Consider the following 20,823-nt stretch of genomic DNA (forward strand, 5'->3'; position numbering starts at 1 on the left):
CAGATAACCCTAACACAAGTCCCTCCCGAGAGAGCTGAGAGAGATACTGCATGTTTAGATGCCCATATCGCTGATGCCACAGAGTGCTGATGGAGAAACGCGAGCTGCTAGAGCTACTTCTGGAGAATCACCAGTGTCAAGAAGTCTGTATAGACCATGATCCTCTAGGCCAACAACAACCGTTAGACTAGTCTCCCTGTCAATAATGGAGCACTTGTGTGCACTGAACACTACATCAAGCTGAGGAAAGTTCCTCATAACTTGGCTGACAGACAACAGATTAATTTCCATACCAGGAACATAGTACACATTCAGAAAGATGAGTGTACGCCCAACAGACTGGATTTGAACTGTACCTCTGCCAACCACTATGTACTCTTCACCTTCGCCGAATACCACAGAATCAATGGCGTGATGCACCAGAGTCAATGTACCAGGCAGAAGACGGGACATGATTTGATGACCTCTTAGCCATAAAGGCGTAAAAGGTAGATTCTGTCTGCTCGGAATGTTCTGCAACATTCGCTGTTTGATGGGAACCTCCCTGTTTCTTATGTTCAGAAGCAATCCTTTGTCGGCAATCTTTCTTCATGTGGCCGAACTTGTGACAGTAATTACACTGCACATTTTTCTTCCTAGTAGGGTCAAAACGCTGAGAGGAACCTTTTTGTTGAAAAGGCTGAGAAGACTGATATTTGGCAGCAAAAGCATTTTCTGAGGAGGTTGATGAAGCACCACTACCAATCTATTATTTCCAACGATCCTGCTGCATGAGTTTGGTGCATAACTCCAGAAACTTCAGATCAACATTAGTGGAGGTAATGTTGAGTGTTTCGATGAAGTGCTCATAAGGTTTTGGTAGACTTTTCAGAGTGATGACTACCATATCTTCTTCCTCCATGGTCCGACCAATGGCTTCAAGCTGATCTCGAATGTCTTTAATCCTGTTAAGATGTTCCTGTGAAGACATATGTTCCATCATGATGGAGAACAACTGATTCTTGAGAAAGAAAGCTCTGTTCTTGTAGGATGTCTCGTGCAATTCCTTCAAATGTTGCCAGATTTCGGCAACTGTCTTGCCGGAAGGAATCTACAGTAACTAATCACCAGTCACAGAGAGTTTGAGAAGCATAAAAGCCTCTCGATTTCGATCATCAAACTTATCTTGATCGGTACCAACTGTACCAAGACGGAGCTCTTTGTTCAGAACGAGCTGGTCAAGATGCCTATATTAAAAAATGGTCAACATACTCTGTTTCCAGATGTTATAATTATTGCCATTAAAATGTTGATTGCCTTCCAACATCAGATTGGTTAGTGAGGCCATCTGCACGTTTCCCAAGACACGGAAAACAACAAAGGAGTTTGGTACGGATTTTAATACAGATGCCGGCTGATCCGGACAACAAAAAAACGGACAGGTGCTGGAAATAAGATTCAACTCTTGGTCAAATGCCAAACCAGCAAATATGACTGAGAAAATGGTTGAAAGAGAAATACGCTGCCCACAGATAGTATGCTCTATGCATAGCAACAGAGATGGTTACACACGGTCAGGGACAGAGGCAGCTTTGTCCTAAATTCAGCCACAAGCCTGGCACAACTCCAGCAATATATGAATCAATTTGACCTGTAGGAAGAACGTGATTTCTGCTAGACAGAGAAGCTTGAGCTACAACAATTTTATCCTCCAAACAAGTATGAACTCGGACCCCTGAATAAATTTGGCTCCTCTGAGATTGATCTCGTTCCTCGATGGGATTTGGACAATAAATAAACGAAGAAATTATTACAAAACTCCGCGCTCGGAATTGATGCCCTGTGTTTGGGTTAAGAGGGAGTGTTGAAGAATATAAGTAGTGTTGGTATTCATAATTGTATTTGACTCTTTGAGTGATGATGTAATGTATTTGTCAAAAGAAAGAAAAAGAAATGTTATTATAAAAGAAAAAATATTTTTGAAGCATGGGTTTCATGCTCTTTTATTTATTTTCTAGGTCATAGCCTCCATTGAAGGCTTCTAGGTTTTGTCTTGAGTCATAAGAGTCATTGTCACATTTATTAGACCTTTCTTGGGCTTTTGTATCATGTAAAGAAATTTATTTTGAGTCAAACACAATCATTTTATTCCTCACCAAGTCGGCCCTGTCCTGGAGAGGTCAGCCAAGTTGAAGGGAATTTGACCTTGTGGGAGCAGTATAAATAGAGACAGTTCGACTCATTTGGAGGATTGTTCACACAAGTTCGATTTGCAAGAGAAAGAGACAAGAACAAGAGCGAATTCAAGGAGAAGAAGACCTAATCCAAGGAGAAAGAAAAATTGAAGTTTGGAGCATTTCTCTCTCTCTCACATGTGATATTTTCAGAGTTTCAGGGCAAGTTGCAAGGGCCAAAATTTCTGTAGTAACTGTAAGTTCGAAATTCTGTTGCTAGGGGACCGAAATTCTGGATTGAAGCAATATTTGAGGAGCTGACACTTGGTGACTCTGGCAAAGTTTGTCTACTTGAAGGAAGGGCGCTTGGTGATTGGAGGAGGTCTTTATCTAGGTCAAAAGGGCCTTGGATTGTCTCATCTTGATTTGAATCTACTAGAGGAAGAGTTTGACTAGGTTTTCCCCTTCATAGGGGTTTGGCCCTTGCTGAGTGACTACATCTTGTGTTTCTTGTTCTTGTGATATTCATGCACTTTTGATTTGGTAATTGCTTGATGAAAATTAGCATAATAAAGTAGTAAAAGAAGCCTACACACATCACAAGTAATTACCAAGAAAATTGGAATCAAACCCTAATATCTACATGGATTGATTTCTCAATAGGTGATAGGGGGAATTTCAAATTAACTGATATTCTAGATATAAACCTTGATGGGTGTAGGGCTTGAAGGTGAGCGATGTTATCTTACTTGGCTAGTTTGGCTAGATTTGGTCAAGGGAAAGCCCAAGTCAAGTTTTAAGGGGGATTATTAGGTAAAACTTGACTTACTGAAAGAGTCAAAGTTACTCGATCAAACAATGGTGGTTTTGGGCACATGGATTTGCTTGCCCATGGTTTTATGCATGTGGATTTCATGTGGTGAAGCCTTTAAAAGGCATGGGAAGATTTCATTGTAATGAGCAGTGAGCAGTGAGGGCTCACTTGGTCGGCTTGGCCAAGTTTTGGCCAAGGGACTATTGGAATTTTGTTAGCTGGTTTTTCCCCGAATTGGGTTTTTTCAGGAGAAGGCATCATGTTTATGTTTTATGAAATGTTGTTGGTTGTTTTAATTTTTCTCTCAATAAATTTTCTCCTAGGCAATTTTAACAGGCGGGTTATCCATCGATAGAGACCTTAACCATTTTGCAATCATGTGCTTTTACTTTATGTTTCAGGGCATATTAATATGAATCAAGTGATTGTCTGTATGATTGACCGATTTTGACTGTATTCTTGTTGCCTCAATTCACCTGGGAGGTTAGTCTTTGACTCTAGTCTAGTGGGACCTCCTTTGAGGCCTTAGGCTTATAGGAAGGACACTACTTTGGAGGCTTTGATTGAAGTGGTATGCCTAGGATATTTCATACTTACCACTTTCCATCATTTCCCTTATTCCATATCCATTCTTTGGGTTGGTGGTCATTGGTCATAGGGATCCACACCCTCTCATCCTCATCTTTGAGTTTGGGTTGGGAAACTTTCCTAGAGGTTGATGGAACAAGAAAAAGATAAACGCAAAAGAAAACCATAATGAAAGAAAACGATAAAATTCAAAAGATGGATGGGAAAAAAACTAGTGAGTAGGCAAAAGCCCAACATGAACTCTACCCCCCTTATACACTGTTATGAACATAATTATGTATAAAATAAATATAAATAATAATGATAATATTAATTAATACAATAGTAATCATGAAAGCACATGTCCCAAATGACACGACTTTTTATGAATGGACACTCCTACTTAGGTATATATACAGGACCCCAATTGTACTCATCATCATATTTTTCTATTATCAATTACTTATATACTATTTATCTATTGTCCACCTGTATTTCTTTATATTCCAGACTTTTTGGAATATTTCATGTGATAGTGAACCTTGTTGGTATCATTTGGTATTAGAGCTCTGTTGTCTGACCTAGCGATTTGCCACATAAAATTTTTGGGGTGTCCCTATTCTCGAGGTCCTTGACCAAATTTAAGCTTTTGGCCACTCTTATTCTTGTAATTAAAATAAAAGAAAAGTAAAAAGTAAAAGTTATGCAAAAAAATTATAAGGTTGTGGAAAAAAGACATTCATATATATATATATATAAAGGTTCTAAATTATTGTTGAAAAAGTGCATGTGAAAATAAAAAGGGATTTTTTCCAAATATTTTTAAAACTACATCTAGGAAAAGGAGATAAGATAATATTGAATCCTAATTAATTGCCATTGTTGGTTTACAAGCTCGTGGTTTTAGCAACCCATGATAATTACCCATGGTATTCACAAGTTAAAGAGAAACAAAATAAATACAAATATCTACTTATGTGAATGATAAGTTATATCTTTTTACGTGGAGGAAAGTATCCAAGGAGTTAAAGGTGTGTAAGTGGATATATGTTTAAATGGTAAAGAAAATTATATATATAAAAGGGGGCATTAGTTACAAAAAATGGGGGCATTATTGAAGTTCTAATTTAAAGTAAAAACACGTTAAAATTTAATTATCATTAAAAGAATATTAATTTAGAAAAAAATGACATTCAGCATTATCAAAGTTTCGAAGTGCAAAAAAAAGTCACTCTTTAGTTAAAGGGCTAAAGTTTAAGTGAAATTGATTATTCTAAAGTGGATATATATGAATAATATCTAAATCACAAAAGTGTTAAAAGATTAAGTGAAATATTATGAAGTTTGAAAAAGTAAAATGGATACTAGTAAAGGAAAATTTCCTAAAACTTTTAGCAAAGTTGTTTTTGCACTATTTAAACTCAAAGGAACAATTGTAGGAAGGGATGTTACTATCTCTATCGCCTCTACTCAAGATGACAATTATCTTAGTATTGAATGTGCTAACCAATTAGTGGCTCTTGAGTCGAATATAATTGAAGCAATAGACATGTATGAAAAATAATATGAAATAAGGAATTTACAACTAAGTATTGGGGACTATACTTGTCTTGTAATTCATCATTAAATCTTGATTTTGGGTTTACCTTGGATGGAATCACTAAGGTTCATTATCTTAAATACGAAGAAGTTTTTGGCATTTTCCTACAAGAAGAAAAAAATAACACTATAGTACGTTGCATTGTGTTAATTTTTCATAGGGATATATTGTTCTTTGCTTTGATAATTGCATTTCTTCATTTATACATTAAGTTCACCCCATATCATCATTACATTATTAAGATCTACACCATTATTCATCAGTGTATGCAATTATATAGAAATAACAACATCATCATCATCAATGCAGCGAAACATAAAGGAACAATAGAAGAAACACATGCACACACAGAGGCACTGGGATTGGTCCGAGACCAGGGCAAAACCCACTATGGCGAAAACCCTTGCAAATCTTCTTCTTCTTAGATCGTCATCAAATGATTCAACAAAAGAGAGTACAATGATCCATAACTTCATCTATGCAGCAAAACAACTATGATATCCATGAAATCGATCTAATCATGCTTGAAACCAAAACCCTGATTTTGAGCACTGAAGTGTGTTGTCACTAACTGTAGACAACCGCTGGATACTGTTGAACACTGTTGTCACTGACTATAGACAACCGCTGGATGCTGCTGAACACTATTGTCACTGACTGTAGACAACCGTTGGATATTGCTGAACACTGTTGTCACTGAGCGAAATGTTCAGAATACAGAAATCTCATCCATGAGTCCCGAACGCAGGGAGGAGTTGTGTGAGCGTCTATAGTAGATCTGGATGCTCTCTGCATAACTGGATGACTGCGTCCGGAACAGATCTGGACACTCTCAGGTGAACTGGATGAGGGCGTCTGGGGTCAAACATACCCGAACTTGCTTCAAGCCCTAGACGCTCTTGTAAGGTTGTTGTGCGAGCGTCTATGGTAACCCTTATGCTCTTAGGACCACTTTGTGCGAGCGTCCGAGGACTAATACAACCTGATCTATCACTGAAGCCCTGGACGCTCCCATAACCCACTATGTCTACGTTGAAGTGTCCCTCGACGTTCCCATAACACATTGTGCCAGCGTCTAGGGACTGAATTGTCTAGTTCTGTGCCTGCATCCGAGATCTAGAAAGCCCTAGATCAGTGTGAGCTTCGACCCGGAGATTTCAGACCCTTGTGCGAACTTTCTTCCGACAAACCTGTGCGAACCAAGACAGTAAGAGAAGAGAAGATGGCTTGTTCAATGTGTCCAAATGAGCTCGAGGTCTCTTCTATTTATAGGCTTTCATGAGGGTCCACTTGGGGTTGAGGCCGACCTAAGTAGTTACACATCTGGTTAGGGCCAACCCATTCCATAATACATGTATGAATAAAATAATTCAAAACTTAATTTTTGCTTGACCAAATTGTGTGATCTTTAGGTCGATTTTGGTCTTCTCGAAAAGAGGAATCTAATGCAATGATCATTTCGGTCATTTGAGTTGTCCAAGGTGGAATTTGTCCATAGTTGCAAAAATTAACACTCCCTCTCAACTGGGACAATTCCCCCTGCCAATATCTGTCCATCGATCAATATGCCATTCTGGAATCTTCAAGTGTCATCACGTACAATTACGGATCATCTCTGTCATGTAGTTATCATGCGATGTCCATCTCAAGTGTCTCATCATCACAAATCATCATTATACATCTCGATCTATCCTTTGCTTATTCCTGCTTATCTCTTGATTGTTCCTGCTCATATGCTGAACATTCTCGAATCTAGAAGAAAAAGAATTTGTTACCGAAGGGGAGCTTAAGCTGCCACCCTCTATCCATCAGGTTGCTACCTGGAATCTCTGCCAGCGGGCTGCTACTCGGAATATCATCATCAATCGTCATCAGAGAGCATACCATCAAGGAGCACATCTCGACCCAAAATCTCATGGGGGAGCTATACATCTACAATCCCATATCAAGTAATAGGATATTTAAACACACAGCGGAGCACATCTCGACCCGGGGATCTCATTAGGGAGCTCAATCTCAACCTGGAATCACATAGGGTTATCTTAACCCGGAATCGCATAGGGTTATCTTAACCCGGAATCGCATAGGGTTATCTCAACCCATCCTATTGCCAATTGATCTTCCGATCGATGACCCTAAATAGTCATGTGGTAGAACACTTGCATCATAATCGACTTGGGTTGTACACCCCAAGTACACTCTCAACTCATTGGCCAAATGAGGAGTGGTATTCTTGACAAACCGGCCTGCTTGTGGGTATGATGCCAAATAGGGTATACTCTACAAAGACCAAACAGGGGAGCAACATTCTCTAACTCTATGAAGATAGGGGAGCAACATTCTCCAACCCTATGGGTAATAGATAGGGGTCATACCCCATTGTCCAGAGTTCCCTCAACCCTAGGATCCCTCCATCTCAATTCCTCACCTTGGGAACTCAGGCAAGGAGGAAGAGTTGGCCCAATGTCCTTGATCAGCACTGCTCTCATCATATTCAAACCTGGTATCATCTTGTCTCAATAACAACTGTTTCCTGTTCATACAAGGCATCAAATCAAATATTATGTTCGAACATAAATAATCATATAAATCACAAAAGGATACCATAATTATCCTCCCTCTCAATGAGGTGCCAACCACAAGCCTGACCTTGTTTCGAACAACTGCATTGTCTCAATATATAAGAGTATCTTGGTCCCATCTATAAATGTGGGATTTTCGGGCAATCAAATCTCACTCCATGTCATCACAATGTATCCATGTCATATCCAAATCATGCTCAAACAACTCTTTAAGGAGCTTCTTCATCTTGCCTCACAACTAGCCATGCTAGCAACATCATACTCATACTCAATCCAAGATATCATGGCAGGTCTCATACTAAAGAAGCATTAAAATGTGCTTAACAACAACAATACATCCATGCAACGACATATCATAGGAGAACTATCTCAGTTCAAAGATAGAATATCTCATGCAGATATTTCAAAGCATGCTCGGTGGCAATTCTATGCGAATGAAGAAACTCAATCATGATTTATTCAGGTTCCATGCACATCATATATATACAGATGGATGTTCAAAATGGAACGTCAATGCTTTAATCAACAATCAGATGCCATGACAAGTTCAACATCTTTTTACTTCAAATCGGAGTATCCAAGGATTTGCATTTTTCATTATTAAAAAACATTTTCAATAGCTTTGCAATATGGAATTTCTTTCCCAAATTCAAGAAATCAATTCATCATGCCATGATACATCATTCCAAGCTTCAAAGGCCATCTTCATCTTCCTTAGTTTATCAGAGGCTCATCACTTGTCAAGAGTAGACCATCAAGTTATAAAACCAAAACCATAATCAAAATCAAATCCATACCTTAGAACCCATCATCCTGACTTCATAAGATAACTATCAAATATAGATATTTGGATCAGGGAACTTGCTTCATGTAATGCTCTAAGCATAATGCCTTGCTAAGCCAACAAAATCAACCTTACATAAATCAATGTTGTACCATCACATCAACAGAGTCAGCTTATCAAAGTTTAGAAGTCAGATCACAACCATTATCGAAGTCATCAAAGAGCTCATCTCAAGTCTCGACTTCATCTATTATCATGACAACAAATTGTCATCAACCATGCAATATCAATCTGAACTTTATCAAGTCATTCTCATAATCATAATACAAGTCACCGTGTCACTAGGTGCAAATGCATACATCTATGATGAGTCATGCATGCTCCATTTTCATGCTGAATCACAACTATCATTACCTCAAACCATTGTGCTAGGAACAAAGAGGCCAATGCAAAACCATTTTTCTGAATACTCACATAAGTCATTATGCCCACATAGCATAGACATCAGGGCAAATCGACAATCGTTAAATCAGATCATTAGTCATCAGGTCAAGTCCAAATTCGCTATCGTAGAGAGAGCTATAGTCAAAACATATCTCAATCATCAATTCAAATTAATAGCCAAGCATCATGACAAAACATTGTTCATCTATATCAATTAGCCAAATCATGCCAACCTCATGTAGCACAAACATAGTGACATATCCATATGTATGTCTCTGTCACCTGCAAATACAAGTTCAGTCTGCATGTTCATGTCATACAAGCTTTTCCTGTGTGTGGATCTTGCTGTTATGTGCAACACATCTGTGATACTGACAACTTCCAGATGATAATCCGATTTCATGCACAATACTTCATTTTTATGTGATCAACAATTTAACCCAACAACTTCAGAAATCATAGTATAGTGGCAAAAAATGTCAGAGACACCTTGATTCAAAGTTCAAACAGCTTCAGAAAGCTTCAGGTGATGGCCAACTGTAGTCAAATCCCTGGACGCTCCCTTCAAGTTAGCATGGGAGCGTCTTTAGCTACCTAGACGCTCTCTGTGCCTTAGCATGCATGCGTCTAGGGATGAGATCTCCTAGTTCTATGATTGTGTTCAGAGCAGAGACCCTAATTTCTGTACAAGCTTCATATCTGAGATTTTGTTGCAGATCAATAATGTTAGATAAAAATAAATTATGCTTTAGCAGCACAAAATGGCAATAGTAATATGAGTAAGAGTCTTGAGAAGAGATTCTCCCTCTAACTGAGGATATACTTTATTCATCTTCATTCATGTCATCAACCTGTCTCTACTAGAGTCAAGCAACAACAGATCTGTTAGATCATAAACATATGTCTATCATGGCTATCAACATCATGACATCAATCTATCATCAAAGGTTAGACTCAAAGCAGCTGATAGATGCAACATCATATCTCAAAGACTATAAGCACAATAACACTTCATCAAGTTAGGGCATCTAGATTTACCATATGCCATTAAGACGATAGAAAGTAAGAGATCTAGAATATCAATCTTATAGTTATACCTCTAACATCAAGGTTACCATGCTTGTCATGATCAAGTAAGGTCATTCAATGAAGCTTTACCAAAACAATGAGAGTGTCAATCTCTCTTACCATACGCTTTCATCATGCTTATCACAAGCATTATCAACAGACTCATGTATAGGAGTTAATGAGCTATCCTTCTATATGAAATCCATCATGATAAGAATCAAGAGTATCATTTACTAGAGTCAAGGTGATAGCTTTCTTTATAGGATCAAGATGTCCAACAAATGGATGTTAGCCAATAATCAAGTGTATAAATGAATCAACATTAGATAGCCTCGTAGAATTCAAGAAGATCAAAAGCTCAACACTATGTGCATCATTTCAACATAGGAAACATAGATCCAAGTCACTTTCATATGCATGTATGAGCCATGAAAGAAAGAGACATTCTCATAATACCTTAGGGCTTACCGAGCCATCTAATGATACAACTGAAATACAACATACCATGCATACCTTGTGGTATTCAAATACATGTGCACCTACTCATAGACAACGTGTAGTGTTTGTCACCTTTTTCATTAGGTACCTCTTTACCTTTTTCTAGATCTAGCTTTTCTTTCTTGCATCTCAAATGATCCTCAAGAAGAATCTACTCATCACATCTCATCAAAGAGGTTAGAAACATCCATATACGTAGATACATATGCAGGAAGTATCAACAATAAACATAATGGTACGATCCATAAATATAAACAAAAGTAAGAGGCATCATAAGTCAAGAAATACTTATCTTTAATGAGAGGTGATCCTCTCCCTCTTGAACCGATCTTCAAGAGCCATCGATATCCATGGTCCATATACCAATGTTGCCTTCAATTATCCAACTAGGTCTGCTAGGGATTATCCATCTAGGGCTTCATCAAATATCCCACAAGTGTTTGAGCATCTTTATATTGACCATACTAGGTTTCATATCTCATATTGATTCCATAAACTAGGGTTTCTCTCAAACCCTAGCCTTAACAAATTCCATCAAACCCTACTAATCAAGTTGCTCAGGGTTTTCTTCAAACCCTAGACTTCTTTTAGGTCTCCACCATCCTCTTCTTGCTTCCATCAAAGGTGTCATCATCAGGGTGATCTCCATGGCTTTTCTTCAGCCCAGCTCGGATACCATGTTAATTTTTCATAGGGCTACATTGTTCTTTGCTTTGATAATTGCATTTCTTCATTTATACATTAAGTTCATCCCATATCATCATTACATTATTAAGATTTACACCATTATTCATCAGCATGTGCAATTATATAGAAAGAACATCATCATCATCATCAATGCAGCGGAACATAAAGGAACAATAGAAGAAAATCATGCACACACATAGAGACACCAGGATTGGTCTGAGATCAGGGCAAAACCCACTATGGGGAAAACTCTTTGCAAATCTTCTTCTTCTTAGATCACCATCAAATGATTCAGCAAAAGAGAGTACAATGATCCATAACTTCATCTATGCAACAAAAAAACTATGATATCCATGAAACAAATCTATTCATGCTTGAAATCAAAACCCTAATTCTAAGGACTGAAGTGGTTGTCACTGTCTGTAGACAACTGTTGGATACTGCTGAACACTATTGTCACTGAGCGGAATCTTCAAAATACAAAAATCTCATCCACGAGTCCCAAACGCGGGGAGGAGTTGTGTGAGCGTCTATAGCAGATCTGGACACTCTCTGCATAACTGGATGACTACGTCTGGAACAGATCTGGACACTCTCAGGTGAACTAGATGATTGCGTCTGGGGTCAAACATACACATACCTGCTTCAAGCGTTGTGCGCTCTCATAAGGCTGCTGTGCGAGCGTCTATGGCAGCCCACACGCTCTTAGGACCACTTTATGCGAGCGTTTGAGGACTAATACAACTCAATCTATCGCTGAAGCCCTAAACGCTCCCATAACCCACTGTGCCAGCGTCCAAGGGTCCCTCGACATTCACATAACACATTGTGCTAGAGTCTAGGGACTAAAACTTCTAGTTTTGTGCCAACGTCTGAGGTCTAGAAAACCCTAGATCAGTGCGAGCTTCGACCCTGAGATTTCGGGCCCTTGTGCGAACCAAGACAATAAGAGAAGAGAAGAGCTTGAGGTCTCTTCTATTTATTAGCTTTCATGAGGGTCCACTTGGGGTTGAGACCGACCTAAGCAGTTACACATGTGGTTAGGGCCGACCCATTCCATTGTTGAAGTTTCTAAGTCTACCAGTTAGGAACCCTCCATGCACTTTATCTGATTTATTCCTACCTACTTGTTCCGTTACTTAACAAGTTATTTACAATGTAAATATTGAAAATAAACACTAGTGCATGCTGAACATATTACAAATCAACAACTGAAAGAAACAAAACCAATCACACCAAATGACACCGTTATTTTTGGACCAACGTCCCCGAGAAAACCCAATGTGGGGAAACCGGTGTAGCTATCTGAGGATTTTCTTATTAAGCAATATCAGAGTACAATCTGGGTGCCAAATCTAGCCTACCCAACAGAGAATTTATTTGGCAATAATACCTCTCAGTTTGAGGCAAATGTCCTGGCTGAAATCCCGGATAAACCTTCTGGCAGCTCCTCAACTCCAATCTGCCCCAGAAACCCCAGCGTCTGCCTTTCTGGACTGCGTCAGCCCTTGTCTGCCCAGCGCTGGCCCTGCGTCACCCTAATGGGCCCCGCGTCAGCGTTCTGGCCCTTTGCGTCAGCAACGCTAGCCTATCTGAGGCTCTGTGCAACTCCGGCTGCCTCTGCGTGGCCCTGCGTGAGCCCTGGCTGCTATTGTGTCACTCTCTCTGGGTACTTGCTGCTCTTCCGGCACCATCTCTGCCTCTCTGTCTCTCTGTACTCAATGCCCCTCAGCTACAACTCCGATCACTCATTCTTTCTCTTTTAGCAAGCCCCGCTCTAGAGAATAGAATGACTGATCACTCTGGTGTGCTCTCCAAGTGACCCTCAAGCCCCCTCTTATACTTTTCTCGTTGACATATCAACGGCCGAGATTAAGTCCCTAATCAACGGCTAAGATTAGATCTGGCATGATCCATGTCTTTTGGTCCATTCTAATACAGTTTTATATTAATCCACATTAATATTTTAATTTCCCTAAGTTTAGACTTAGGGACTCCATTAAAAATATTAATTATTTTAATATTTCTCAAACTGTTTAGAATCTGCCCAAACCCTTTCTGGGTATTGGAGATCTCATGTGCCCCAACCTCTCCACCAAATTTTGTGGCTAGAGCACATTCGATGCTACCACAAATCAACACTCCCTCTTAGCGAGGACTGTGGTCTAACAATACTCGTCACTGAGTATTACTCTGATCATTTGACATCAGTCCTTGTGCTGATGCTAGGCTTGCTGCCCACCATCCTCTGCACTGTTGTATCCTGTACTGCTGCCCATGGTTCTGCCACTGCCATCGCTGTACGACAGCTCCCTCTGCATCCATGTTGTTGCTGGTCCTTTCTCTCAACACTGCATCTACATTGCAACTCCTTGCGTCATGCTGCATCGTGTTGCCCACTGCTGCACTGCAACTCAGTTATTGAGAAGTAACTGATCTCCCAACTCTGACCTCTCTGCTGGGTTAGAGACCCTCCTGATGCTGAAGCTCCCTCTGTCGCCGACAAGTGCTCCCTCTCTGACCTCTATGTTGCTGCAACAACTCCTTGCATCTTGCACTGTTGCACACCTCTCTGTGCCATCCTGCACTGGTGCAACACTCTGTGCCTCTTGCACTGTTGTATTTTGCTTGCCTCGCTCTGTCTTGGGAATCTTGCACTAGCTCTCTCTGTTGCTCCATCCACACCCATCTCTATCAACATCAACCAGTGCTGCTACTCGTCTTTGGGGCTCTCGTAGCAAGGTCTAATCCAAGAGGCTGGGTACCTCGAGGATCTTGCTGCTCATCGCCTGTAGTCCGCCTGACTACAGCTCGATGTCTCCCCACTTCCGCTCAATGGTGCGTGTGCACTCATGGCACAACCATCGTCTGTCAAAACTTCCTTCTCTGCCCTTGCTGGCACTGCCTTAGTCTCGGAAGACTCTCCTTTACTCTTCTTCCTTGGACACTGGGCCGCATAATGACCCAGCTCCCCATAGTGGAAGCACTTGATCTTGGAGAAATCCTTCTTCTTCTGCTTTTCCGGCTTTCCCTCAAATGCTAGGGCAACATCTTCCTCCTCTTGTTTGACTTTGATTCCCTTGCTGTTGCTACCTGTCTTCGGCTGCCGTCTAATCTCTTCTTGGCGAAGAGCAGCCCACATCTCATCCCAAGGTGGAATTGTCTCTCTGCTTAGTCTCGGAAGACTCTCCTTTACTCTTCTTCCTTGGACACTGGGCCGCATAATGACCCAGCTCCCCACAGTGGAAGCACTTGATCTTGGAGAAATCCTTCTTCTTCTGCTTTTCCGGCTTTCCCTCAAATGCTAGGGCAACATCTTCCTCCTCCTGTTTGACTTTGATTCCCTTGCTGCTGCTACCTGTCTTCGGCTGCCGTCTAATCTCTTCTTGGCGAAGAGCATCCCACATCTCATCCCACGGTGGAATTGTCTCTCTGCCTAGTATACTCTGGACAAATACCTCCCAGTCTTCTGAGACTGCATTTAGGGTCGTCCTCACCATCAATTCCTGATCCGTCATGGCTTCTATAGCAGTCAACTGATCTCAGATCTCGTTTAGTGCTCCGAGGAAGGTGTCAATTGGTTCTCCCTTCTTCATCTGATACAGCCTCAGTTGATTTTCTAGTAACATTCTTCTCTGCACAGAAGTATGCTGGTACAATTTCTTGAGGGCCTCCCACATCTCATATGTCGTTTCCTTCTCAGCAATGTGTGGTACTACACGGTCCTTGACCCCATCAAGGATGATACTCTTGGCCCTCGCCATTGCCTCCTCGTACTTGTCGTTATCATTTGGGTCAACTGGGATAGCTATAATATTCAAGGCGAAGTTCTTGACACAATTTCTGTCAAGTACAGATAAGATTTTAGCCTTCCAGACTACGAAGTTCGAAACTCCGTGTAGTACCATGATGCTCTTCTACTTCCCTCCTGGAAGTTCTTGATCTGACTCCCACTGAGTCTCGATTTACCTCCTGGAAATCCTTCTGTGATGTCGAGATGCCCCCCACTCTGATCCTCTGTGCAACCGCACCACTGATTTGGGTTTCTCGGTTAGAAATCCTCGGTAGCAACTCTCTCCTCTTGGCCTTGCTCTGTCACGTACTGTTCTGACTACAGTACCTCACTAGCTCCACTCTGTAATATTCCCACAACCTTCTAAACCCTAGCAACCTGAAGGTGAGAGCTCCTAGGCTCTGCGCAATCCCTACCCCAGTAACCCGACCTCCTCAGTCAACTACGTCAACCCTCCTAACTTTTGCGTGGCTCTGCATGAGGCTCCCTTTGCCTTCCTTAGCCTCTGCGCTGCCTCTTCCTAGCTCACCCTTGATGATACAAGCACTGCATCGCCCTTCCCTTGTTGCTGCTTTGTTAGAAACAACTTTTGTCACCTCGGGACAACTGTTTTCTGCTGCTATTGCTCTGCTCGACTGATGTCCTTAGTCCTCCTATGATCTGCAATCACGCTTTGGTACCATGTTGAAGTTTCTAAGTCTACCAGTTAGAAACCCTCCATGCACTTTATCTAATTTATTCCTACCTACTTGTTCCGTTACTTAACAAGTTATTTACAATGTAAATACTAAAAATAAACACTAGTGCATGCTCAACATATTATAGATCAACAATTGAAAGAAACATAAACAATCACACCAAATGACACCGTTATTTTTGGACCAATGTCCCCGGAAAAACCCAATGTGGGAAAACCGGTGCAAATATCTGAGGGTTTTCTTATTAAGCAATATCAGAGTACAATTTGGGTGCCAAATCCGGCCTACCCAACATAGAATTTTCTTGGCAGTAAACCTCTTAGTTTGAGGCAAATGTCCTGATTGAAACCCCAGATAAACCTTCTGGGAGCTCCTCAGCTCTAATGTGTCTCAGAAACCCTAGCGTTTGCCTTTTAGGACTGTGTTAGCCCCTCTCTGCCCAGCACTGGCCCTGCGTCACCCTGAATGGGTCTGCGTCAGCCTTAGGAGGCCCTGCGTAAGCAACGCTGGCCTCTCTGAGGCACTGCGCAGCTCCTGGCTGCCTCTGCGTGGCCCTGACTGCTACTGTGTCACTCTCTTTGGCTACTTGCTGCTCTTTCGGCACTATCTCTGCCTCTCTGTCTATTTGTACTCAATGCCCCTCAGCTACAACTCCAATCACTGATTCTATCTCTCTTAGCAAACCCCACTCTAGAGAATAGAATGACTGATCACTCTGGTGTGCTCTCCAAGTGACCCTCAAGCCCCCTCTTATACTTTTCTCGTTGACATATCAACGACCGAGATTAAGTCCCTAATCAATAGCTAAGATTAGATCTGGCTTGATCCATGTCTTTTAGACCATTCTAACACAGTTTTATATTAATACACATTAATATTTTAATTTCCCTAAGTTTAGACTTAGGGACTCCATTAAAAAATATTAATTATTTTAATATTTCTCAAACTGTTTAGAATTTGCCCAAACCCTTTCTGGGTATTGGAGATCCCATGTGCCCCAACCTCTCCACCAAATTTCGTGGCTAGAGCACATCCGACGCTACCACAAATCAACATCCATAAGACATATATGAATCAAAAAATTCAAAACTCAACATCCGCTTGACCAAATTGGGTGATCTTTAGGTCGATTTTGGTCTTCTCGAAAAGAGGAATCTAATGCAATCATCATCTCAGTCATTTGAGCTGTCAAAGGTGGAATTTGACAACAGTTGTAAAAATTAACACATTGCAACTAGGCTTAGTAACACCTTTCAAAACAAATTCTTCAAGGAAACCAAAAATTAAATGTGTCAAAAGATGTTGACAAAATTATTGCAGAGAAAAATGAAGAAATTTCTCGTCTCAAGGACTACATTGGAAAATTACTTACAAAAATTAAGAAGCTTAAGAAAGACAAGAAGTCATTGGAAAACAAAGGACAACAATTTATCGAGAAGGAAGTATCAAAATATTTAGATGTGGAAATTCAAGTTGAAGAAAGGGAACAAATACAGATCCCGTTAACCTCACAACTCAGTCAAATCTGAATCCAATAGAAGTAAAGACATACTCGGATGTTGTAGTTCAAACAACAAAAATTCCAAGAGAAGATGTAGTAATCAAACTATAGTATCAATACACAAAGAAGATCACATGCCAACAATAAGTAAATAAAATTCTATAAGTACATCAAAGGAAAATCAAGAATTGCTTATCGACACCCTAATCATAAGAACAAACATCTCAACTAATCGACGAATCTATATCACTCTGGGCATAAACGACTGATTTACGTTCTAGATGATATCAATGTGAAAACAATTAAGTCTTATGATAACAATTCATTTTTGGAAGACTACAAGCACATGGTTCCATAGAATATTGATTTGAGATGGTTAGGTCATGCTACCGTTCAACAATTATGCTTAGTGCTTAGAAGTTTGTATCATCTAGTATCATCAACCATGACAATCAACAATGACAACTTCAAGATTATGCAAAGAAATTACAAGTGTAGATATAAAAGCCTTTTTATCAATATGATTTGAAGACAATGCATTTCTAATGGGGAAGGCATGGTTATGAACATAAATATGTATAAATTAAATATAAATAATAATGATAATAATAATCAATACAATATAATAATTATGATATGACATTTCCTAAAGAACATGACTCTTTAAGAATGGGCACTCTCACTTAGATATACATGTTTCCCAACTGTACTCTCATCATCATATTTTTCTACTATCAATTATTCATATGCTTTTTTTTTGTCCAGATGGATTTCTTTATATCCTAAACTTTTTGAATATTTTGTGTGATAACGAACCTTGTTCATGTCACTAGCCATCACCTAATTCCTAGAGCACTTGATGTGCCATCCATAAAGAGAAACGCTTGTATTGTTTCAACCCTAATGAGTGATAAATGGCCTCTCTCATTAAGGGGGTAACAAATGCTAAATCTCAAAAATGCAAGCTTGGACTCATGAGCTATGCACCTTATTGCTGATCTGAGTAGCAAGGCTGTTAAGGTCCCAACAGCCTCACTGGGTTGGCACATTTGGGTGAGGACCTACTGTCACCTCGGCCCTTGCCCCCACTGTTTAAGTCCAACACCTCCTAAAGAGCTAAGGGAGGCTTTCCTGAATATTTCTTGCTGCTCCGTATATAATGTTAGATATGTATGACTTAATATATATAATAGTACATATTAATAGCTATATAATATTAATTAAGCTTGACACTGAAAATCACATCCTTTTAATTTGACTCATCTTTCAAACACTATACATACAAATATATTGAATGTGAACATCATCGTTCTTCAATGATTTATACAATGTCTTATCTGAAATACATTATTCATACGCATAATCGTTTTTATCTCTGACATATGATAGTTTCACTCGCTTCTGCTATTGTGGATGTGGATGCCTCATATGGCTTCTTTTTTGGTCCCATATGATTTCCCCATTTTTAAGGTTATGTTGGCAGATTTTGCTGTTCATGGCTGCCATTCTTTGTCTGTATAATTTCAGATTCCTTATTTTCTCAAGCTCTGGACATGGTTAGGTTATAAGCTTTAGTCGCTTTTCTTCTTTTTTTCATTTTTTTTAAATGTGTTTTTGGGGACAGGCAGCCATCCTGTAAGTGACATCCACCACTACATGGTAACTGCTCCCTAATTCATAGAACACCCAAAATTGGGGAACATCCTGTGATGTTCCAGACATCCTCGAGAACATCTCACCCCTATTTAGGCGTGCCCGAAACAAGACATCCTTGCTTTAGGGTGCACACCCTAGGCGATGCATCATGACACTAATATAGTTGCCATCATCTATTTATGCTTATTCATTTTTTGTTCTAGTAGATTGAAGCAATGATTTTGGCTTTTGTTCGTCCCCTATGTGGTCACTCCCCTTATTGTTTGACTAACGTCATTGACCGAATAAGGATTGGTTAACCATTTTGTGAAAGTATCTACAGGTTCGTTGTTGTTTAGTATGGCTTTTAGGTAGGCTTATGATTGTTTAAAATCCAAACCAAGGCTTTTTGTTTCTAAACATTGTAAAGACAATTGGCAGTGCTAAAATTTGTTAGTAAACGCTGGAGATTATTAGTCGACATTTATCGTTTTGATGTTTCCTAGTTATAGTTCCTTAGGTTTTGCTTATATATTCACGGTTGTGATTTTCTGTTCCATTTCCATGATATTTGCAGATGATGAAGAAGATATGTTGGAACATTATCTTACAGAGAGATCAGAAGGTTCATCACATGGCTCTTCCCGCAGATAAGCAAAGCTTAGGAGAACTTCGCAAGCCTGCAATTTGATTCTATATGGATGTATTAGAATTATCAAGCACTATTGAGCATCGGTTCATATAGCTAGTTGTTCATTAATAAGCTATATTCATTACTAATGCAAAATATGAAGGCAAGTATTTGTATAATATAGAGTAGATTCTGATCACCACATTCAAGATATGTGGGGGGGGGTCTAGCTACATATGATGGCCTCTGACTTTACAACGCATTCCCATTGGTTATAATTATATTTGTTAATTCAAAATTATACATGCTAAATGGTGAACATGGCTGTTCAAGGCTCTAAATGGGCTGGCTAGAATAGTATGATAATTTTGTTTTATTAGAGAAGTTTTATTTCGTGAATTCCTAGTTTGGGAAACATTGACGGTCAATGCACACATTAGTGTGTACTTGATTTCCAATAAGTTTGTTCATTTGTTTATGTGGATGGATTTATTTTGCAAGAGCTATTTGGCAGAATTTTTTTATGATAAATTTAACATGGGCTATTGACCAGTATAGATCTATCTTATTTTTGGATCTATTAAGCGTCAAGAGGAATCAAATCTCTCAAGATGTAAACCTCTTTTTGAGGCTAAACCTTGAGGAAAGGTTTGCACATCAAACAGATTTGATTTACCAAGGTGCTTGGTAGATCTGGAATTAAGATGAATCTATGGTGGTTCTTAATAATATTATCTATATTTTATATACATTTCACATATATATATAGAGAGAGAAATAATTTTATTTTTTATTTTATCAAAGTTTTACTAATAGACTTATATTTACAGCATTTTTGGATCATATATATATATGTAAGGTTTTTTTTTATCTAACATGCATAGCATTATTGATATATATGGATAGATAGGTAGTAGAAAAAAAATACTGTAAATATTGAATTTTATAGGCTTATTCGTTAAATTTAAGTATAAATTTCTGAAATATAATGGTTATTGATATAAACCATTATTTTAATTTATATTGTAAATTGAATATTTATTTATAACTATATATATTCCACAGTTTTTATATTTAGAAATATTTTTATTTTTAATTATATATTTATTAATTAAATTGATTAAGTTTTATGTCTATTAATTATATGTGGTTGCTATAATAAATCATTATTTTGTAAATTGATTTTAATGTGATATGCATATTATGCTTTTTTCTTGGAAAAAATAGTGTCATTTTATTATTAAAATCAAAATTACAATATAATAAATTGAAATGGATGGATTTACTATTTATATTACATTTCACATTTTATTAATTTTTTAATTGAGTCAACATTATGTTTTAATATTATTTTTATTAATTACACCG

General features: G+C 39.0%; 1 protein-coding gene across 2 annotated transcripts in view; it reads left to right on the top strand.

Annotated features, from left to right (window-relative positions):
- The window catches only part of LOC149257413 (Ubiquitin-conjugating enzyme family protein), a 310,163-nt gene extending 290,389 nt beyond the window's left edge, over positions 1-19,774 (top strand). For both annotated transcript variants that reach the window (XM_089414286.1, XM_089414281.1), the window contains exon 11: positions 19,402-19,774. In XM_089414286.1, coding sequence (XP_089270412.1) covers positions 19,402-19,478 — 77 coding nt within the window. In that variant the 3' untranslated portion in view covers positions 19,479-19,774. The remainder of the gene's footprint in view (positions 1-19,401) is intronic.
- The last annotated feature ends 1,049 nt before the right edge of the window (positions 19,775-20,823 follow it).

The sequence above is a fragment of the Pinus tabuliformis genome, chromosome 6 (assembly GCF_031772625.1).
Source record: "Pinus tabuliformis cultivar Carrire ecotype Pingquan chromosome 6, CPIR1, whole genome shotgun sequence".
In the NCBI taxonomy this organism is placed as follows: Eukaryota; Viridiplantae; Streptophyta; class Pinopsida; order Pinales; family Pinaceae; genus Pinus; species Pinus tabuliformis.